The sequence below is a fragment of the Bombina bombina genome, chromosome 11 (genome assembly GCF_027579735.1).
Source record: "Bombina bombina isolate aBomBom1 chromosome 11, aBomBom1.pri, whole genome shotgun sequence".
Taxonomy (NCBI): domain Eukaryota; kingdom Metazoa; phylum Chordata; class Amphibia; order Anura; family Bombinatoridae; genus Bombina; species Bombina bombina.
Genome location: NC_069509.1, coordinates 155625849 through 155650201, shown reverse-complemented (window position 1 = coordinate 155650201; position 24353 = coordinate 155625849). Strand labels below are relative to the sequence as shown.

The window sequence follows — 24353 nt, the reverse complement described above, 5'->3', positions numbered from 1 at the left end:
GTAATGCAAGTCACCTAAGGGCCATCGCCCTGGGCCCAAGTATATAATACAAAAACAGCAAGAGGGTGACCGCAAATTCCTATTCATTTCAGTGAAGACTGAGACAAAAATAGACAGGCGACGTTTCTGGACCTTAACCCTTATTCATGCCATCTTATTTCATATATACATACACACTCCTTTATCATATTTTACCCCTCTATTGTGTATTAGCAGTTGATAATTTTTAAAATCTTGTTTACTGCAATTGTCGTCAATAGTCAAACTCCACCTACTACTCGCCTTATTTGGAGAAGAAAAACCAGGTTGGAGTCTGCAGACAAGTATAGCCGCTGTCATGTTAGCATAAAATGCATGGTTAGTTTTACAGTTAAAGACAATAAGGAAAGATAAAGCAGGAATATTTCAAGTTCTGAGAATTAAAAAAAAAAACACTAAAAAAAAAACAAACAAAAAAACACACTATTTCCCAAACTTAACTACATTTAAAAAGGTATATTGCAAAATGGTTAATACACACCTTAATATTTAGTATTAAAATCCTAGTGTTTAATGACCCTTTAAAATTACAGGTAAATGATGCAAAATAAAAAGCATAGTAACTTTTTGCTATACACAGTATTTTTCAAAATCAGTGTTAACTGTCTATTTAACATTAACCTTTTGAATAAGAGGACAATAGCATCTTAAAAAGGGACATGAAACCCAAAAGATTTCTTCTATATAAATATATTACATGTCCCTTTAAAAGGTATACGCCTCCAAGCCCACTGTATACAAGAAATAAGGATAAAAAAAAAAAAAACCCTCACCTTCTTCTGCCAAGTCTTTGTTTATAACCAATTTACCGTGTCTTAAATAGTTCAATACTGGACCAAAGTAGGTTGCGTCTCTGTCTATTAAATATGCACCAGTTTCATCCTGAAAAGAAAATGCAGATTTTTAATAAAATAAACCAACCACAATTATAAATTTTAAATGGAATTCAGCAATTTCAAGATTTACCTCAGATTGTTGGTTCTCGGACAGAATGCCAAAGCACATTTGTCCATCAGACATATGTCAGAGACTATATTCCGAGTGGAGAAATGACCGACAGTCACAATTGGCTGACGTTATTTCTCTTAACTCGCAGGTCCATGTACGCTACTCACTATCAGATGGCAGAGCTTCATTATACAAGAACATTCATCCGAGGGCCGATAGTTGTGCTCATAAGTTTACATACCCTGGCAGAATTTGATTTCTTGGCCATTTTTCACAGAATGAGAACACAAACTTCTTTCCCTCATGGTTAGCGTTTGGCTGAAGCCATTATCAATCAACTGTGTTTACTCTTTAAATCATAATAACAGAAACTACCCAAATGACACTGATCAAAAGTTTACATACCCTGGTGATTTTGGCCTGATAACATGCACACAAGTTGACACAAAGGGGTTTGAATGGCTATTCTCACCTGTGATCTGTTTGCTCTTAATTAGTGAGTGTATAAAAAGGTCAATGAGTCTCTGGACTCCTGACAGACCCTTGCATCTTTCATCCAGTGCTGCACTGACGTTTCTGGATTCCAAGTCATGGGGAAAGCAAAAGAATTGTCAAAGGATCTGCGGGAAAAGGTAGCTGAACTGTATAAAAACTGGAAAGGGATATAAAAAGATATCCAAGGAATTGAGAATGCCAATCAGCAGTGTTCAAACTAATCAAGAAGTGGAAAATGAGGGGTTCTGTTGAAATTAAACCACGGTCAGGTAGACCAACTCAAATTTCAGCCACAACTGCCAGGAAAATTGTTTGGGATGCAAAGAAAAACCCACAAATAACTTCAGGTGAAAAACAGGACTCTGAAAACATGTGGTATGGCTGTTTCAAGATGCACAATAAGGAGGCACAGAGACAAGCCTCAAACCTTCTGGCACAAAGTCATTTGGAGTGATGAGACCAAAAATTGAGCTTTTTGGTCACAACCATAAACGCTACATTTGAAGAAGAGGAGTTAACAAGGCCTACGATGAAAGGTACAACATTCCTACTGTGAAACACTGAGGTGGATCGCTGATGTTTTGGGGATGTGTGAGCTACAAAAGGCACAGGAAATTTGGTCAGAATTGATGGCAAGATGAATGTAGTATGTTATCAAAAAATACTGGAAGAAAATTTGCATTCATCAGCCCGGAAGTTGCGCATGGGATGTACTTGGACATTCCAACATGACAATGATCTAAAACACAAGGCAAAGTCGACCTGTCATTGGCTACAGCAGAATAAAGTGAAGGTTCTGGTGTGGCCATCTCAGTCTCCTGACCTCAATATCATTGAGCCACTCTAGGGAGATCTCAAATGTGCAGTTCATGCAAGACAGTAGGGTTGCACCAATATCATTTTTTTTATGACTGAGTACAAGTACCGATACTTGTTTTCAAATAATCGCCGATACAAATTACCGATACTTTTTTTTTTTTTTAATGTCATGTGACAGTTTACCAAGCACAATACAGACAAATTATTTAAGATTCCTTCTTTATAATTATAAAGGGCTGTAATTCAAAAGACATTATGAAATAATAAAACAGTTCACTGAACATATTTTATTGTAATATTTTTTTATTTATAAACATTACATTTAAAGGGGTGATGCAATTGGGTTGTAGGGCTGTTATATAACATCAATTTGACATTTGTATGGATGTTCGACTCTAAACTGAACAGTCTTTCACTTTCCACACTACTGCATGGGTCAGAAAGATATTTTTGGGCCATTTTAGCCCGAGCTGGAAATCTCAGTTTATTAACTGCCCAGTACTTCAGGGGTTTGTCTGAACGAGGTACAGTGATCTCTCCTACAATAATACAAGTAACAGCAATTTGTATTGGCAGAACAGTAGTAAACAATTTTTAGTTTAGTCTCCACTTTAAAGTTTAAAATGAAATGGGAACATGCAGTTTGAAAAAAACGCCACAAGATAGCATATGGGTAGGAAGTAGAGGTATCGGTTTAAGTATCGGTGCATTTGCTTGAGTACAAGTACTCATGCAAATACTTGGTATCGGTACCGATACTAGTATCGGTACATCCCTACAAGACAGCCCAAGAATTCAGGAACTGGAGGCTTTTTGCCAGGAAGAATGGGCAGCTTTACCATCTGAGAAGATAAAGAGCCTCATCCACAAAAGACTTCAAGCTGTCATTGATGTTAAAGGGGGCAATACACTGTATTAAGGACTGGGGTAAGTAAACTTTTAATCAGGGTCATTTGGGTAGTTTCGGTTGTCATGATTTAAAAAAAAGACAGAAAAAAAAAAAAGAAAGAAGAAGTGTAAACACAGTTGATTGATAATAAAAGCCTTCAGCCAAACAGTAACCATGAGTGAAAGAAAAGTTTGTGTTCTCATTCATATTCTCTGAAAAATTGCCAAGAAATCAAATTCTGCCAGGGTATGTAAACTTATGAGCACAACTGTAAACTCCAGAGTGTTCTGTTATAATCAGTGCCACGGGTGCTGCAGCCGCCTCTGGGAACCTAACCATGGGCCCCACCCCCACAACGTCCTTTAACATATTCCCCTCCCCATACATATCCTATTACCTTCCCCAGAAATATAATTATAAGTTATCATAATATGTAAGTTAATAGCTTATATTGTTACAAATTATTTTTAAATATAAGATTTACTATACGTCATGAGAGTCGGGCTGTGATGAGTCCATGCGGAGTGGAGCACGCGTAGAATCGGATACATTTGGTCATGGCTGGACTGTTAGACAAATGTCTGTTGGATAAGAGTCCGGCTACGCAGATTGTCAATAACATTGTATTTAACCACTGGAAGCTGTTAGGATGTTTCATGCTGTCCTAAAAGGGAATATAAACTTGAGCTTATTAGCTCAAGTCATACAATAGAAGTTAAAATTAAATTGGACTGTCATTCATAAAATGTTTAGTATATACACTTAACTTCTGAGATATTTAACTTGTAACACTATAAAGATAAAATTTATGCTTTCCAGATAAATTCCTCTTTCCTGGTAGGGAGAGTCCACGACTTCATTCCTTACTGTTGGTTAATACAACACCTGGCCCCCAGGAGGAGGCAAAGACACCCCAGGCAAAGGCTTAAATATTCCTCCCACTTCCCCAATCATTCGGCCGAGGTAACAAGGAAAAGTAGGAGAAACAGGGTATAAAGGTGCCAGAAGAAAAAATAAACGGGGAGCGGCCCAAATCAAAATATCATACGGGCGGGGTCGTGAACTCTCCCTGCCAGGAAAGAAAGGAATTTCTGGTAAGCATAAATGTTGTTTTCTTTCCATAAGGCAAGGAGAGTCCACAACTTCATTCCATACTGTTGGGAAAACAAACACCCAATGCCAGAGGACACTGAAGGAATAACTGGATGGAACAAGAAAGAGGCGGACACTAATCTGAGGGCACCAAAGCCTGCAAAACCTTTTCGCCCAAAAGCTGCTTCAGCCGAAACACAAACTTGTAAAATTGAGGGGGGGGGGAAAAAAAAAAAAAAAAAAAAAATGTATGTGAGGACTAGGTAGCCGCCTTATAAATCTGATCCATAGAGGCTTTGTTCTCAAAAGCCCAGGAATAAGCTACTGCTCTAGTGGAATGAGCAGTAATCCTCTCAGGAGGCTGTTGTCCTGCTGTCTCATAAGGTAAGCGGATGACACTCCTAAACCAAAAAAAACTTAGTATGCAAAACTGCATTAAATCGGTATGAAAAACAAGTTAAGGGGAGGGGGTGTCACATTGCAAAGCAGAAATCTGAGACTCTGTGAGCTGAGGAAATAGCCAATAGAACCTCCCAAGATAAGTTTAATGTCAACATTATGCATGGGCGCAAACAGAGCCTGCTGCAACACACAAAGAACAAGATTGAGGCTCCAAGGCAGAGCCACCCTTTGAAACACAGGTCTGATCCTAGTCAGGGCCTTAAAAAGGACTGCACATCTATATCCGTCTGTGACGAATCCAACCTGCTCAATGTCACAATAGAGGGGTGTGGGTATGAAGGGGTTAATGGCACAGAGCTCTGGTTCCCTTATCCTTGCAACTCTGCAAAAGGACCTCAAAAGAGACACCACATTAACCCCACTGCTCTAATTAACAATTTCCCTGCTGCCACCACCAAAACTTTTAAATTAAAGGGGAGTTTTGGGGAACCCCTAAAAACTCAAACTATTTAATACTTAGGTAATGTGCCTTTAACCTTGTCTCAACAGGAGTGTGAATTCGGATATTAGAGCCCAAAGACAGAATGAGATTTTCTATGCGTTTAATAACAAAAATATCAATACAGGTTACACAGTGCAAAATTATAAAGACATTCAAAATAACATACAAATGCAAAGCTACAGTTCTTTAAAAACATAATGGGACATGAAAAGAATTACACAATATCTTATCATCAAATTCCTTTAGATATGTGGAGAGCTGCCATTCCAGATGTTAGTCGCTTCAGTCCCCAGTGCAGTTCAGCCTAAAAAGTCTGTCTCTTGCATACTTGAATCAAATTCTCTTTGTCTTGTCAAAGACAACGCCCTGGTTATGATTTACAACAAGTTCAACCAATTACAAACAAGTCTTAGCCCCACTATCAGTCATCAAGGGGAGGAGTGTTCTGCATTCCTACACAGTTACACAAAACAGCATTAGGCTAAGGAGGGGGAAGGGGTCTCAGCCCCCAGCTTCTCTGAATACAGATTCGACACAAAGAAATAACAGTTCACCTTAACCCCTTCCAGGCTGAGACAATACCACCTCTGCTGAGCAGCCAATCCAGGCATCAACTACTCCACATGATTGTATCATGACACCGTCCCTTCAGGGAACTAGCATATAGACCCTTCTCCAGTCCCTCCTGAAAAAAAAAAAAAAATTCTGGCAACTTTAACCTTATTATGCCAAGAAAAACCACGCTCTTCACACCAGTGCAGGTAAGTCCGCCACATCTTATGTTAGATGTGTTGAGTCACTGGCTTACAAGCCTGAATCAAAGTGTCAATGACACTCAGAGTAACCTCTCTTGGCTAAGACTACGCGTTTAATCTCCACAGTCAGCCGCTGAGAATCTAGATTTTTGTAATGGACCCTGTAGCAGCAAGTCCCTGCTAACCAGATCCGCAAACCAAGTCCTTCGCGGCCAGGATGAAGCAATTCGAATCACCAAAGCTTGTTCCTGCTTGATGTGTGCCACCAAGCGAGGAAGAAGAGGTAATGGAGGAAACCTATACATACACCAGTCAACCTCCAAGGAACTGCTACAGCATCCCTTAGTTCTGCTGAAGGATCCCTCGATCTCGACCCGTACCCGAGTAGTTTGGCATTTAGACAGGAGGCCATGAGGTCAATCTCTGGCGTCCCCCCATGTGCTGCATAGCTCTGCAAATACCTCAGGGTGGAGAGACCATTCCCCTGAGTGAAAGGATTACCTGCTGAGGAAGTCTGCTTCCCAGTTGTCCACACCCGGAATGTGGATCGCCGACAGCATACAATTGTGGCCCTCTACCCATTCTAGAATTTGAGATACTTCGCTCATTGCTAAGGAACTTCTCGTTCCTCCCTGATGGTTGATGTAGGCTACCGAAGTTATATTGTCTTAATGGAATCTGATTAACTGGGACGAACCCAGAAGGGGCCAAAAGCCTTCAAAGCATTGAAGATTGTCCGGAAGAGAGAGGACTCCTGCTAAGTCCACAGCCCTTGTGCCCTCCTGACACCCCAATGAAAACACTCTTTAAGGAGCAATGTCTGCAGCAGGATCGTAAGGAAGTGAATGAGACTGCACCCGGTCACGTGGTGCGCAAGACAGGACTTCCCCTGCTATGAAAAAGGGCACTAAGATAATATAAGCTGTGCAACGTCTTTAAAAATTGGTAGCCTGGAAATGTCAAAAACAAAAGTGAAACCTGTTTGTTCCAAGCCAAAAAAGTCTTATGAGCCCAAACCCTCAATGTGAAAGCAGTACATAAAAATCCCCAAAACTGTTCTAAATAATCTCCCTGAAGGAAACCTTAATCCTTTACCCTATTGAGGAATAGAGAAGTCACATAATAATAAATAAATAATAATAATAACTTACCCTCCAGGATGCACACTGTGGAACAGATGCAGTCTCTCAAGTGTGACAGTCTTGCAGCGATGCTCTGACAGGACCTGAGTGTTTAACAGTAAGCAATTGAAACTCATCAACACTGATTACTCAGGAGTTGTTATTCGACAGTCTGTGTGGGTTCACAAAAGACTTTCCCTGCATCTCCAGACTAAACTTTCATCAATACTCTCATTGAGAGGTTTATATGATTACTTAAAACTCCAGTCCTCTCTAGAAGGAAACATACCCATTACAGGACTATCCAAAATCTTCAGACACTTCTCTGCCATCCTCCTCTAGTGACGAAAGGCAAAGAATGACTGGGAGGATAGGGGAAGTGGGAGCGATGTTTAAGCCTTCGGCTGGGGTGTCTTTGCCTCCTCCTGGTGGCCAGGTGTTATATTTTCCCAACAGTAAGGAAGGAAGGAAGTCGTGGACTCTCGATGCCTTATGGAAAGAAAAGTCGATCCTCCAGCCGCTATATTCAGCAATTGACAGATGACTCATCTGCAATCAATTAATCGTTGTTCTGCCCCTTTGCACAAACGTCACGGCCCAGGGGAAAACAACGATTAGTTGATTGTAGATGAGTCATCTGTCAATCAATTGCTGAATATGGCGGCCGGAGGATCAGCTCTTATCCTTAAAGCGTTACAAGTTAAATATCTGAAGATAATTATATACTAAACATTTCATGTTACTCATTTTTTAACTTTTATCGTATTACTTGAGCTAATAAGCTCAAGTCTACATTCACTTTAAAAACGCCGTCCTGCTGCATTCTAAAACCAAAACGGCTAGCAATGCAGGCAGTTCCCCAGGAGCTAATCAGCGCCATTTTTGAAGCACATGATCGTAGTGACGATTATGTGCTTCATTTTCGTTTGTTTACATCTGGAACTTTGACAGATCGGTACGTCCTGAAGGGGTTAAAAAGGGACATCAAAATGCTTTTGTCTACGTATGTATAATATATAAATCACCAAATCAGTCATGGCATTGAAAAAAGATTTGCACACAAAATACTTAAAAGCTTAAAGTGGGACACTATATTTTCAATCCAGGGTACAAAAATGACATTTGCTGACTATTTACATCGTCCTATATGTACACCAGCATGTATATTTTTGTGTGGTTAATTTACTTTGTGCCGATAGTATTGCTTGGTGAAGAGAATACCTAGATAGGTAGCATGCACGTGCTTTAGTGTTTGTGGAATTTGCTGTCTGTGTAGCTCACACTACCAAGCTGTAATTGTGCATCAAATGTGGTCAGTCTGCCTAGGGCCTGAGCATAAAATGGCATCCAAAACCTAGGGTGCCAGTTCAGCGCTCGACAAATATGTTAAAAATCTAGGAGTCAGGCATTTTTTTGGTGGATGGGAGAGGGAAAGAAAGTTTCTTAAACCTTTAGTTTCATAAATGACAAAAAACAGTTCTAAAACAAAACCACACAGGGACCTTTAACACTTTACACCAACATTACTAAAGTATAATAGGTGTTAGGATATTATACACAGGGCTACTAAAAATAACAGACCAATATATACATACAAAGCCCAAAAAAAAAAACAAAAAAAAAAAAAAAAAAAAAACACACCAAACACAGCTTTTATACATACACTACAAATATTAAAAAACAGAATTTATGCTTACCTGATAAATTACTTTCTCTTACGGTGTATTCAGTCCACGGATTCATCCTTACTTGTGGGATATTCTCAATCCCTACAGGAAGTGGCAAAGAGAGCACACAGCAAAGCTGTCCATATGTCCATATAGCTCCCCTCAGGCTCCGCCCCCCCAGTCATTCGACCGACGGTTAGGAGAAAAAGGAGAACCATAGGGTGCAGTGGTGACTGTAATTATAAATTAAATTTGAACCTGACTTTAATGTCAGGGCAGGCCGTGGACTGAATACACCGTAAGAGAAAGTAATTTATCAGGTAAGCATAAATTCTGTTTTCTCTTACTTGGTGTATTCAGTCCACGGATTCATCCTTACTTGTGGGATACCAATACCAAAGCAATAGGACACGGATGAAGGGAGGGAACAAGTCAGGTAACCTAAAAGGAAGGCACCACTGCTTGCAAAACCTCTCCCCCAAAACTAGCCTCCGAAGAAGCAAAAGTATCGAATTTGTAAAATTTGGCAAATGTATGCAGTGAGACCAAGTCGCTGCCTTACAAATCTGTTCAACAGAAGCCTCATTCTTGAAAGCCCATGTGGAAGCCACAGCTCTAGTGGAATGAGCTGTAATTAGTTCAGGAGGCTGCTGTCCCGCAGTCTCATAAGCCAAACTGATGATGCTTTTCAGCCAAAAGGAAAGAGAGGTAGCAGACGCTTTCCTACCTCTCCTCTTACCAGAATAGACAACAAACAAGGATGATGTTTGTCTGAAATCTTTAGTTGCTTTTAAATAGAATTTTAAAGCACGGACCACGTCAAGATTGTGTAAAAGTCGGTCCTTCTTAGAAACCACTTTTGGAAGGAAACCAGGTTAGGTGCGCAAAACAACCTTATCTGCATGGAACACCAGGTAGGGTGAATTACACTGCAAAGCAGACAATTCAGAAACTCTTCGAGCAGAAGAAATGGCTACTAAAAACAAAAAACTTTCCAAGATAAAAACTTAATATCTATGGAATGCAAAGGTTCAAACGGAACCCCTTGAAGAACTGAAAGAACTAAATTTAGACTCCATAGAGGAGCCACAGGCTTGTAAACAGGCTTGATTCTGACTAGGGCCTGTGCAAACACCTGAACGTCTGGTACAGCAGCCAAACGCTTATGTAACAGAATAGACAGAGCAGATATCTGTCCCTTTAAGGAACAAGTTGACAGACCCTTCTGCAATCCTTCTTGGAGAAAAGACCATATCCTTGGAATCCTAATCTTACTCCACGAGTAACCCTTGGATTCACACCAACAAAGATATTTCCACCATATCTTATGGTAAATTTTCCTGGTGACAGGCTTTCTGGCCTGTATCAGAGAAACTAGATTTGGATGCTTGAAAGGACCTTGAATTAGAAGATCCTGCCTCGATGGCAGTTTCCATGGTGGGACCGACGACATGTCCACTAGGTCTGCATACCAAGTCCTGCGTGGCCACGCAAGCGCTATCAGAATTACCAAAGCCTTCTCCTGTTTGATTCTGGCTACTAGCCGAAGGAGAAGAGGAAACGGAAAGACATAAGCTAGACTGAACTTTTTGTTCCTCCCTGATGATTGATGTACGCTACAGTCGTGATGTCCGACTGAAATCTGATGAATTTGGCCTCCGCTAGTTGAGGCCACACCTGGAGCGTATTGAATATCGCTCTCAACTCCAAAATGTTTATCGGAAGAAGAGATTCTTCCCGAGACCATAGTCCCTGAGCCTTCAGGGAGTTCCAGACCGCACCCCAGCCTACCAGACTGGCCTCGGTCGTGACAATGATCCACTCCGGTCTGCGGAAACTCATTCCCTGAGACAGGTGATCTTGAGACAACCACCAGAGAAGAGAGTCTCTGGTTTTCTGGTCCATTTGTACTTGAGGAGACAAATCTGCGTAATCTCCATTCCACTGTTTGAGCATGCACAGCTGCAGTGGTCTGAGATGAATTCGGGCAAAAGGGACTACATCCATTGCCGCAACCATTAAACCAATTACTTCCATGCACTGAACCACGGAAGGCCGAGGAATGGAATGAAGAACTCGGCAAGTATTCAGCAATCTTGACTTCCTGACCTCTGTCAGAAAGATTTTCATTTCTACCGAGTCTATTAGTGTTCCCAGGAAAGGAACCCTTGTGAGCGGGGACAGAGAACTTTTTTCTACGTTCACCTTCCACCCGTGAGACCTTAGAAAGGCCAGAACGATGTCCGTATGAGCCTTGGCTCTGTGAAAGGACGACGCCTGTATTAATATGTCGTCTAGATAAGGTGCTACTGCAATGCCCCGCGGTCTTAGTACCGCTAGAAGGGACCCTAGCTGTTTGCCCAGGAAGGCGAACCTTAGGAACTGATGGTGATCTTTGTGGATAGGAATATGTAGATACGCATCCTTTATATCCACGGTAGTCATATATTGACCCTCCTGGGTCATCGGCAAGATTGTCCGAATGGTTTCCATCTTTGAGGAATTTGTTTAGAATTTTTAGATCCAGGATTGGCCTGAAAATTCCCTCCTTTTTGGGAACTACAAACAGGTTTGAGTAAAAGCCCAGACCTTGTTCTACAATTGGAACTGGGTGTATCACTCCCATCTTTAGCAGATCTTCTACACAGCGTAAGAACTCCTGTTTCTTTATTTGGTCTGAAGACGAATAAGAAATGTGGAACCTTCCCCTTGGGGGAGAATCCTTGAATTCTAGAAGGTACCCCTGAGCAACTATTTCTAATGCCCAGGGATCTGGAACATCTCTTGCCCAAGCCTGAGGAAAGAGAGAAAGTCTGCCCCCTACTCGATCCCGGATCGGGGGCTACCCCTTCATGCTGTCCTGGTTGCAGGAGCAGGCTTCTTAGCCTGTTTGCCCTTATTCCAGCCCTGCAGGGTTTCCAAGTTGCTTTGGGCTGGGAAGCTTTATCTTGCTTTGCGGCAGCAGAGGTTGTGGCAGGTCCGCTCCTGAAGTTGCCAAAGGAGCAAAAATTAGCCTTGTTTTTGGCCTTAAACGGCCTATCTTGTGGCAGGGCATGGCCCTTGCCCCCAGTGATATCTGAAATAATTTATTTCAGCTCTGGGCCAAATAAATATTCCCTTCAAGGGGAAAGCCCTAACAGTTTCGTTTTGGACGACACATCAGCCGACCACGATTTGAGCCAAAGCGCTCTTCGCGCCATGATGGCAAAACCTGAGTTTTTCGCCGATAGCTTAGCTAATTGGAGAGCGGCATCAGTGATAAAAGAATTAGCCAGCTTTAGAGCATGAATTCTATCCATGACCTCATCATATGAAGTCTCCCTCTGGAGCAACTCCTCCAGGGCCTCGAACCAAAAAGCCGCTGCAGTAGTTACCGGAATAATGCAGGCAATTGGTTGAAGAAGAAAACCTTGCTGAACAAAATTGTTCTTCAGCAAACCTTCCAATTTTTTATCCATAGGATCTTTGAAAGCACAACTGTCCTCTATTGGTATAGTTATACGCTTAGCAAGTGTTGAAACAGCCCCTCTACCTTGGGGACCGTCTACCACGCGTCCCCGCCTGGGGTCATTTATGGGGAACATTTTCTTAAAGATAGGTGGGGGAACAAAGGGTACACCTGGTCTCTCCCACTCCTTAGTCACAATATCCGCCACCCTCTTTGGGATCGGAAATGCCTCAGTGTATATAGGGACCTCTAAAAACCTGTCCATTTTACACAATTTTTCAGGGACCACCATGGGGTCACAATCATCCAGCGTAGCTAAAACCTCCTTGAGCAGGACGCGGAGGTGTTCCAGCTTAAATTTAAACTCTAAGGAATCTGACTCTGCCTGCTGAGAAACTTTTCCTGTGTCAGAAATTCCTCCCTCAGACAGACCGTCCCTCACTGCTACTTCTGAGTTTTGTGAGGGTACTACAGATAAATTATCCAAAGCTTCAGATTGCTCATCCTCTGTATTTAAAACTGAGCTATCGCGCTTTTTTGGAAAAATAGGCAGTTTGGATAAAAATGCTGCAAGGGAATTATCCATTACTGCTGCTAATTGTTGTAAAGTAATAGGGGCCAATGCGCTAGAGGTACTAGGCAACGCTTGCGCGGGCGTAACTGGTGTTGACACATGGGTAGAGGAAGGAGGACTATCCTCATTACCTTCCGTCAAAGAATCATCTTGGGCTACATTTTTAAGTGTCAACGCATGGTCATTAAAATGTTTAGATACCTTAGTACACTTTAAACACAAATGCAATGGGGGTACCGCCATGGCTTTTAAACACATAGAACAAGGTCTATCAGCAGGCTCAGACATGTTAGACAGACTTAGATAGCACTCAAATACAGAAAAATACACTTTTTGAAAAAACGTTACTGTGCCTTTAAATAATAAAAGCACACTTTTTTACCAAATCTCCAAAAAACATCCGATCTTTATGAAATTTACACCATATGATCCTAATGCTTTGAAAAGATTGCACACCAAGTTTCAAGCCAATTAACCCCTTATTGCCCAAACCGGAGCAAAATGAAGCTGGCCACCAGTTTAACACACTACCTTCCTTGGGGATTAGTTGTGGAACAAAAATAAGCCTCCCTGTAGTCCTCCTGCAGTCTCTGGACTCTACATGTGAAGCTGCATGAAGCTATCTTGTAAAAGAACTGCGCAACTGAGGCGTGAAAATTAGGCCCTCTCCCTCTTCACTCCAGAGTTGTGAGGCGTTCCTAAGCCAAAATAGGTGTCTAAAATTATGCCAGGTGTATAAAACCCCTAAAAAGTGTTCCAAACATGATAAACACTTGTGCAAACATCAGATTATATTAAAAAATAATCGATTTTACCCATAACAGTGTCCACCAGTGATTTAAGCCCTGTAAACTAAGCCATCCTTCTATACTGAGTCTAAGAAAATGGCTTACCTTTCCACATGGGGATTTATATCAGTCTTCTAGCATTACCAGGTCTTGTTAGAAAAAAAAAAAATGAATGAGCATACCTTAAGCAGTTAAGCCTGCAAACTGTTCCCCCCAACTGAAGTTCTCTGGTATTCAACAGTCCTGCGTGGGAACAGCAATGGATTTTAGTTACTGGTGCTAAAATCATATTCCTCAGCAGAAATCTTCCTCACTGTTCTGCCTCAGAGTAAATAGTACAAACCGGCACTATTTTAAAATAAACTCTTGATTGAAGAAATAAAACTACAAATCTAACACCACATACTCTTTACCACCCCCGTGGAGATGCTACTTGTTAGAGCAGCAAAGAGAATGACTGGGGGGGCGGAGCCTGAGGGGAGCTATATGGACAGCTTTGCTGTGTGCTCTTTGCCACTTCCTGTAGGGATTGAGAATATCCCACAAGTAAGGATGAATCCGTGGACTGAATACACCAAGTAAGAGAAATATATATTGTAGCAATGTGCTGGCAGTCATTGAAAATGAATTACATTTCAATAATTTAAACAAAAGTTTGCCGTATTAAAAACGGACAGTTTAACCTAAAGTTTTCCCCCTTTAAATATGTTCCCAATGATCCATTTTACCTTCTAGTGTATTCAGTTGTTTACAAAATAGCTCATTAACCTTTCTATTTGCCCTTGAAATAGCAGATTTTGTCTGCACTCCCAGTTGGAGGTAGAAGAGAGCAATACAATTTTAATTTTCAATTGTTCACTAAAAGTATTGGGATTTGGTATACAAGAAATAAGATAAGGAAGCATTTCTGTGTACGGAAAGTGATAAAAGGAGATCTGATTTCTCTGCAAGCTCAACCCATTTTGATGGGTTGTGGTTTCAGAACAAAAAAAAAAAAAAAAAAAGTCAGTCAGCTATTTTATATGCAAAATCCAATCTAAAGAAGCATTTTTTCCCATACATTTTATACGCTGCAGCTGGAACAACAAGTCATTGAAAACACATGAAGGGAAAAACAAGTTTACAGCATAATTTACCTTTAAATAAGTTTACATTTGTGTTAGTGGAAGTGACACCTCCCCCAAAACATTGTATGGTCATCAGTGAGTTAACAATATATAAAATGTAATGGCAGCACTGAAAAAAATACCATTGTGGTCATTACAAATACACAACGTTCACCTTCCCAGTACCCCCCCAATACACACTACCAGTACAAAGTTACATTGTTGGAACTCAAGACATTTTGTCAGCACATATACAAATTTTAAAGGAAAACGAAGCACTTTTTTCCCTTTCATAATTCAGATGGAAAATACAATTTTAAAAATCTTTCCAGTTTACTTCTGTTATGCAATTTGCCTTGTTCTCATTGCATCCTTTGTTGGAGAAGCAATGCACTACACATTTCATGAACCAATGACACAAGGCATAAATGCGCAATCACCAGCTAGCTCCCAGTAGAACATTACTGCCTCTGATACAACCTAGGTATGCTTTTCAACAAATGATACCAAGATAAAGACAATTAGATGATGGAAAGCTGTTTAGAATTGCAAGCTCTGTCTGAATTTTGGAAGTTTAATTTTACTGTTCCTTTAAAATTGGCATTCATGATATAGTTTATCCTAAATCTGTAGGGGGGGGGGGAATTAGTTACAAACTATCTTTCCTATCATTGAAGATGTTTAGTTTACATACAACTAGATCCATACTTACATGCCCACACAAAATAAAGATTTTACAGCACCGAAACAAGAAGTTTGGTTTATTAGTATACCAACAATGATGCCGGTTATTGACAGATGGGAAGAGGCAGTGCCAAACTACTTCATTACCAGGAGCTGGAAGATCAGCTATCCTTAATTTTGCTGAATTCGATATTTACTGCAGGGACTGAGCTGATGCAGACCACAACTGACAGGAGACGTGTGCGCTAGTCGGCTAGTGAATGAAAGAGGTAGTGTGCAGTTTAGCCCCAAAACTGGGCCAGATCATTGCCTTCCTGGCTAAATCAGCACAACTGGAAGGACAGAGGAAGCAACAGCTCCGTGCCAGCTGGGTCATCAACACTGCAGCATGGCCTTGTGCTCAATCTCCAACTAGATGCAAAAAAAAGTTAATTTCCACTATGGCTAGTCATCCCAAAGTGTCTCCCCGATCTCTTGGAATACTTTCTCAAAGTGCCCCACGTATGTTTTCCACATCTCACAAAGCGATTCAGCTGAGCCACGCTCTTGTCTGCAAGCCAGATTATCGTAGGCTATGAGATTTCCCCCCCCCCCCCAATATTTTTGCAATACTCCCCACTGAGGTGATGCGCTGCCCCCTCTGGTGTGCTGATCTACACTGCTTTCTCAATGACAGCACCGACTTCTCCCTGTCTGACACTCTTGCCGCCACAAAAAGCCTGCACAAAATCCCCTGCTGGCCGCAAACCACAAGTAAAATAGCGGAGGACAAGTGGCAGTAGGTAAGGGACAATGGGGGCAAGAAAATTGATGCGCCAGACAATTTTTATGACGCCAGTGGCGCCCAAGATAGTCTAGCATTGGCCTAGGTACAAGGCCCGAAAAAGAGGTCTCAAAAGTGGCGTGTCAAGCTGCAGCCGTTCTTACCCTGCCCACTGGAAGTCTCCACGATATTTCATTAGCTTATCTATATATTTAAACAAGTCTCCTTAATCTAAATACACAGAGAGACCAAAACATTTCATTATCTCTGTCCCACCACATATTGGAAGAGTTATTTATAAACCTTCAGGTTTACATAGCTTTTCTATAACTAGAAGTATTAAAAATATTCAGTGGGGAACAGGAATCATACATATGCAATTTGTCAACAATTAGACTTCAGTACATAAAATGAACCACTGGGAATGAAAGTCACTGTCCCTTTGACTAGTATGTGAGAAACTAAGATTATATGCAATGCTGGTGACAGAATCTAGAATGGAAGAGGCTTCTAGGCAACTTGATTGGGGAGACGAGGACACAAACATTTTAAAAACCCAGCAGCACAACAGGATATCATTTGCAAGTTACACAGAACACAAATGAATAATGCAAAGCAACATTAACGCTAAAACAAGAGGATAGGTCCCCCCCGAGAGGTAGGAAAAGCCTATGTCTATAATAAATAGTAGCTTGGCTTCAGAAATAGAATGCTAACTAATGACCTACAGGAATTGAGAGTTAAAATTAAGATGCACATCAAGGCTTTCCGGCACTACCCAGACAGTTTCACTAGCCCTATTGGATTTCTTTAAAAAGGGGAGAACAACATTATCAGGTTGACATGTAAAAGCTAATAGAGCAAATCATTTGGCTTTTATGTGTGTAAAAGGAATGAACATACCTAGAAGGAATCAAACCAGGGTTTATCTTAGGAACTATTCCCCAGCTGATTTACTGACCGCTTTGCTAAAATGCAAGCCAAGGAAAGTACCTTTTTTATTTTTTAGAAACATCTGTTGCACAAGTTATCAAATGAAATACATTTATGTTGAATTATAAAATATGGTGCATTGGAAAGAGTCAGTAACATTTATAAATAGAAAATCCGCTATAATATGGCAAAGATTTACATAATGCAACCAGACTGCCAAAAACGTTCTGTGGAGAACACATGCATGAGCTCTCACTCACCGTTTAACACCAGCAATGATCTTAATTACTAGCAGGCAATAGTAGCAGCCAGTAGAGCTCAAGTAATTAGTTGCGGTCCTTAAATGGAAAATGTCAGTGGCGGTTCTTAATGGATAAGTACCTCATTATTTCCTAGTCCTGTATCCAAGTACACCAATATCAAGACTACATGCTGAGTTTTACCATTTTTTTTTTATTTTTTTATTTGGTATTTCTGCAAACTAAAACTACATGTCTATGATGTATGGGTATCTGCAGAAAGAAGCCCCAAAATTGATTTCTATATGCAATTAGTGCAAACAAATGCCTCAGCACAGAATGCATGTAGTCTGTGCCCAAAAAAAAGCAACATACCTAAAGAGATTTGAAGAATGCACCTTTAATAGCCGCTTCTGTGTAAGAGGCATTGCATGTACCACCAGCTGTAGTATGTGACCAAGCCATTCAGCTTCAATCTGCTTTCAGGTTTGATTTATATTTTTAAATATAATCCTGAAAACTGGAAATTTTCAACCAAAATATAGTAATTTCTATATCTTTGCTCATGGGTAATGCCTAACAGTGAGAACCCCTCCCCTAAGGGGTGGACAGAACCAAACACTACCCTAGTTAACTGCATATAGGCGACTTCCAGACAGTACCGCCTCCTCGCGATGTCCAGCCAGTAGGTAGTCTGGGAAAGTTAGGAGGGAGCCTGGTAGGTATTAACAAGGGATATGGGCTAAGAAAGAAATTGCTACATTTTGGGTAAAAGTTTCTAGTCTTCAGGATACAAGCCTGGACACACACACACACACACACACAAGGCATCATTGCAAAAAAAAATAAAAAAAAATTAAGATAGAATCTTGCCGATTGCCGGACATCCAACTTGTACTGAGAAATAAAGTATTATGGTACTTCCAAACTGCAGCTTGGCAAATGTCTTCAAGGGTGGCATCTGTCTCCAAGAGACAGATTGCTCTAGCAGAATGTGCTTTAAGTCCATCTGGAACCTGTTCAGCTCTTTGTGTATATGCTCTGGAGATGGCCTAAACTATCAAATTTGAAATGGTGGACTTGACAGGAGCTTGACCAATTCTAGTTTCTTTAGGGGGATGATGAATAACCGATCAAACTTGCAAACAGACTGTCCTTGTGACATAGATATGCAGACATTGAGCAATGTCTAAAGTTTCCAAGAAACTGCTGACTTTCTGGGCAAAAAGGCAAGATGACATCCTGATTTTTGTGAAACCCAAATTCGAACAGTTCCAGAATTCCTTCATAAAGTTGAAGGATAACTGTCCTAATGAAAAGGAACAGCATGATTCTCTTATAGAAAGCTTGAAATTCAGAAACTTGTCGAGCTGAAGTAATAGCTACCAGGAATACAGTTCCTCAAAGTCAAAAACCAGAAGAAAAACTTCAAAGAGGCTCAAATAGATCCCCCATAAGAGCTTCTAGGACTAAGAGGTAAATTTCAGGAAGGGACAGTTGATTTAGTAGAAGGTTAGATATGAGCCAAGGCTTGGAAAATTTTAACTAAAGGATCTTGATCCCAGAAATTGCCGAAACCAAATGCCAGTGTTTCTTCTTTATCATGAAGAGTTAAACCCTTGATTCTGGCTGCAAACAGGTACTCTGAATAACTTGATCCTTTAATAACTTTGACAAATTGCTTCTATCTTTGCTGAATGCCTTGGGAGTGGGGAATTCACCAAGTGAAGTAAGAGGTTTTTTCTTCAACTCTAGGTAGTAACCTTCTGATAAAAGATTGAGGACCCATCTCCAGCCTCCAACCAAAGGAGCTTGGGCAAAGACACCGGCAAACTTCTTGGATTGCTGGTTTAGAAATATTTAGCACAACCTCTAAGCAGTGTCTGATTTCCATTCTTGAGAACGAAAGGAATCCCTCCTAGGTGAATGTTTGAAATTTTGAACATTGCCTGTGAGCAAAAGAAACATTTCGCTTTGTCTTGGAAGCATTAGGAAGAAAAAGGACTCTTCCCTGCAGAGCTTTTAGAAATTAGGTCTGTTTACCAAACAGCATATTTCCTTCAAATGGTAGGCCCAAAAGGTTAATCTTAGAACCAGGATCAGCATCCCAATGGCGTATCCACAAGGCTCTGCAAACCAGGTTAGCAGTGACCATGGAATTGGCATAACGTTCTAACATCTCTGAAGAAGCAGAGACAAAAACAAAATTTATGCTTACCTGATAAATTCCTTTCTCCTGTAGTGTAGTCAGTCCACGGGTCATCCATTACTTATGGGATTATAACTCCTCCCTAACAGGAAGTGCAAGAGGATCACCCAAGCAGAGCTGCTATATAGCTCCTCCCCTCTACGTCATACTCAGTCATTCGACCGAAACCAAACGAGAAAGGAGAAACTATAGGGTGCAGTGGTGACTGGAGTTTAATTTAAAATTTTTAGACCTGCCATAAAAAACAGGGCGGGCCGTGGACTGACTACACTACAGGAGAAAGGAATTTATCAGGTAAGCATAAATTATGTTTTCTCCTGTTAAGTGTAGTCAGTCCACGGGTCATCCATTACTTATGGGATACCAATACCAAAGCTAAAAGTACACGGATGACGGGAGGGACAGGCAGGATCTTTACACTGAAGGAACCACTGCCTGAAGAACCTGTCTCCCAAAAACAGCCTCCGAAGAAGCAAAAGTGTCAAATTTGTAAAATTTGGAAAAAGTGTGAAGTGAAGACCAAGTTGCAGCCTTGCAAATCTGTTCAACAGAGGCCTCATTTTTAAAGGCCCAAGTGGAAGCCACAGCTCTAGTAGAATGAGCTGTAATTCTTTCAGGAGGCTGCTGTCCAGCAGTCTCATAGGCTAAACGTATTATGCTACGAAGCCAGAAAGAGAGAGGTAGCAGAAGCTTTCTGACCTCTCCTCTGTCCAGAATAAACGACAAACAGGGAAGAAGTTTGGCGAAAATCTTTAGTTGCCTGTAAATAAAATTTCAGGGCACGGACTACGTCCAGATTGTGCAGAAGTCGTTCCTTCTTTGAAGAAGGGTTAGGGCACAATGATGGAACAACAATCTCTTGATTGATATTCCTGTTAGTGACTACCTTAGGTAAGAACCCAGGTTTAGTACGCAGAACTACCTTGTCTGAATGAAAAATCAGATAAGGAGAATCACAATGTAAGGCCGATAACTCAGAGACTCTTCGAGCCGAGGAAATAGCCATTAAAAACAGAACTTTCCAAGATAACAGCTTGATATCAACGGAATGAAGGGGTTCAAACAGAACACCCTGTAAAACGTTAAGAACTAAGTTTAAGCTCCATGGCGGAGCAACAGTCTTAAACACAGGCTTAATCCTGGCCAAAGCCTGACAAAAAGCCTTAACGTCTGGAACCTCTGACAGACGTTTGTGTAAAAGGATGGACAGAGCTGAGATCTGTCCCTTTAAAGAACTAGCAGATAAACCCTTTTCTAAACCTTCTTGTAGAAAAGACAATATCCTAGGAATCCTAATCTTACTCCATGAGTAACTCTTGGATTCGCACCAATGTAAGTATTTACGCCATATTTTATGGTAAATTTTCCTGGTAACAGGTTTCCTAGCCTGTATTAAGGTATCAATTACTGACTCCGAAAATCCACACTTTGATAAAATCAAGCGTTCAATCTCCATGCAGTCAGCCTCAGAGAAATTAGATTTTGATGTTTGAAAGGACCCTGAATTAGGTCCTGTCTCAGAGGCAGAGACCAAGGTGGACAGGATGACATGTCCACTAGATCTGCATACCAGGTCCTGCGTGGCCACGCAGGCGCTATTAGAATCACCGATGCTCTCTCCTGTTTGATCCTGGCAATCAATCGAGGAAGCATCGGGAAGGGTGGAAACACATAAGCCATGTTGAAAACCCAAGGTGCTGTCAGAGCATCTATCAGTACCGCTCCCGGGTCCCTGGACCTGGATCCGTAACAAGGGAGCTTGGCGTTCTGGCGAGACGCCATGAGATCCAGATCTGGTTTGCCCCAATGCTGAAGCAGTTGGGCAAATACCTCCGGATGAAGTTCCCACTCCCCCGGATGAAAAGTCTGGCGACTTAGGAAATCCGCCTCCCAGTTCTCCACGCCTGGGATGTGGATCGCTGACAGGTGGCAAGAGTGAGACTCTGCCCAGCGAATTATCTTTGAGACTTCCATCATCGCTAGGGAACTCCTTGTCCCTCCCTGATGGTTGATGTAAGCCACAGTCGTGATGTTGTCCGACTGAAACCTGATGAACCTCAGAGTTGCTAACTGAGGCCAAGCCAGAAGGGTATTGAAAACTGCTCTTAATTCCAGAATGTTTATTGGAAGGAGTCTCTCCTCCTGAGTCCATGATCCCTGAGCCTTCAGGGAATTCCAGACAGCGCCCCAACCTAGCAGGCTGGCGTCTGTTGTTACAATCGTCCAATCTGGCCTGCTGAAGGGCATCCTCCTGGACAGATGTGGCCGAGAAAGCCACCATAGAAGAGAATCTCTGGTCTCTTGATCCAGATTTAGCATAGGGGACAAATCTGAGTAATCCCCATTCCACTGACTTAGCATGCACAATTGCAGTGGTCTGAGATGCAGGCGTGCAAAGGGTACTATGTCCATTGCCGCTACCATTAAGCCGATTACCTCCATGCATTGAGCTACTGACGGGTGTGGAATGGAATGTAGGACACGGCAAGCATTTAGAAGCTTTGTTAACCTGTCTGTCAGGTAAATTTTCATTTCTACAGAATCTATAAGAGTCCCTAAAAAGGGAACTCTTGTGAGTGGCAATAGAGAACTCTTTTCTTCGTTCACTTTCCACCCATGTGACCTTAGAAATGCCAGTACAAACTCTGTATGAGACTTGGCAGTTTGGAAACTTGACGCTTGTATCAGAATGTCGTCTAGGTACGGAGCTACCGATATTCCTCGCGGTCTTAGTACCGCCAGAAGAGAACCCAGAACCTTTGTAAAGATTCTTGGGGCAGTAGCTAACCCGAAGGGAAGAGCTACAAACTGGTAATGCCTGTCTAGGAAGGCAAACCTTAGGTACCGGTAATGATCTTTGTGAATCGGTATGTGAAGGTAGGCATCCTTTAAATCCACTGTGGTCATGTACTGACCCTTTTGGATCATGGGTAAGATTGTCTGAATAGTTTCCATTTTGAACGATGGAACTCTTAGGAATTTGTTCAGGATCTTTAAATCCAAGATTGGTCTGAAGGTTCCTTCTTTCTTGGGAACCACAAACAGATTTGAGTAAAACCCTTGTCCGTGTTCCGACCGCGGAACCGGGTGGATCACTCCCATTAGTAAAAGGTCTTGTACACAGCTTAGAAACGCCTCTTTCTTTATCTGGTTTGTTGACAACCTTGAAAGATGAAATCTCCCTTTTGGAGGAGAAGCTTTGAAGTCCAGAAGATATCCCTGAGATATGATCTCTAACGCCCAGGGATCCTGGACATCTCTTGTCCAAGCCTGGGCGAAGAGAGAAAGTCTGCCCCCTACTAGATCCGTTTACGGATTGGGGGCCCTCACTTCATGCTGTCTTAGGGGCAAGCAGCAGGTTTTCTGGCCTGCTTGCCCTTGTTCCAGGTCTGGTTAGGTTTCCAGCCCTGTCTGTAGCGAGCAACAGTTCCTTCCTGTTTTGGAGCGGAGGAAGTTGATGCTGCTCCTGCCTTGAAGTTACGAAAGGCACGAAAATTAGACTGTCTAGCCCTTGGTTTGGCTCTGTCTTGAGGCAGGGCATGGCCCTTACCTCCGGTAATGTCAGCGATAATTTCTTTCAAACCGGGCCCGAATAATGTCTGCCCTTTGAAAGGTATGTTAAGCAATTTAGATTTAGAAGTCACATCGGCTGACCAGGATTTTAGCCACAGCGCTCTGCGCGCCTGAATGGCGAATCCGGAATTCTTAGCCGTAAGCTTAGTTAGATGTACTACGGCATCAGAAATAAATGAATTAGCTAGCTTAAGGGCTTTAAGCTTGTTTGTAATCTCATCCAATGGAGCTGTGTCAAGTGTCTCTTCCAGAGACTCAAACCAGAATGCCGCCGCAGCCGTGACAGGCGCAATGCATGCGAGGGGTTGTAATATAAAACCTTGTTGAGTAAACATTTTCTTAAGGTAACCCTCTAATTTTTTATCCATTGGATCTGAAAAGGCACAGCTATCCTCCACCGGGATAGTGGTACGCTTAGCCAGAGTAGAAACTGCTCCCTCCACCTTAGGGACCGTCTGCCATAAGTCCGGTGTGGTGGCGTCTATTGGCAACATTTTTCTAAATATAGGAGGGGGGAAAAAAAAAAAAAAAAAAAAAAAAAAAAAAAAAAAAAAAAAAAAAAGGTACACCGAGCCTATCCCACTCCTTAGTAATAATCTCTGTAAGTCTCTTAGGTATAGGAAAGACGTCAGTACACGCCGGTACCGCATAGTATCTATCCAGCCTACATAATTTCTCTGGGATTGCAACCGTGTTACAATCATTCAGAGCCGCTAATACCTCCCCTAATACACGGAGGTTCTCAAGCTTAAATTTAAAATTTGAAATGTCTGAGTCCAGTCTATTTGGATCAGATCCGTCACCTACAGAATGAAGCTCTCCGTCTTCATGCTCTGCCACTTGTGACGCAGTATCAGACATGGCTCTAACATTATCAGCGTACTCTGTTCTCACCCCAGAGTGGTCGCGTTTACCTCTAAGTTCTGGCAATTTAGATAAAACTTCAGTCATAACATTAGCCATGTCTTGTAAAGTGATTTGTAATGGCCGCCCTGATGTACTTGGCGTCACAATATCACGCACCTCCTGAGCGGGAGGTGCAGGTACTGACACGTGAGGAGAGTTAGTCGGCATAACTTTCCCCTCGTTGTCTGGTGAAATTTTCTTGACATGTACAGATTGGCTTTTATTTAAAGTAGCATCAATGCAATTAGTACACAAATTTCTATTGGGCTCCACATTGGCCTTTGAACATATTGCACAAAGAGATTCCTCTGTGTCAGACATGTTTAAACAAACTAGCAATTAGACTAGCAAGCTTGGAAAATACTTTTCAAAACAATTTTCAAACAATATAAAAAAACGTT

At 41.7% G+C, this 24353-nt stretch overlaps 1 protein-coding gene across 1 annotated transcript in view; it reads right to left on the bottom strand.

The window, feature by feature from the left end:
* Positions 1–24353, bottom strand: part of KCTD5 (potassium channel tetramerization domain containing 5) — a 105791-nt gene that overhangs the window by 58208 nt on the left and 23230 nt on the right. The window contains 1 exon segment of the mRNA XM_053695096.1: positions 813–921. Within this exon segment, the coding sequence (XP_053551071.1) occupies positions 813–921 (109 nt within the window).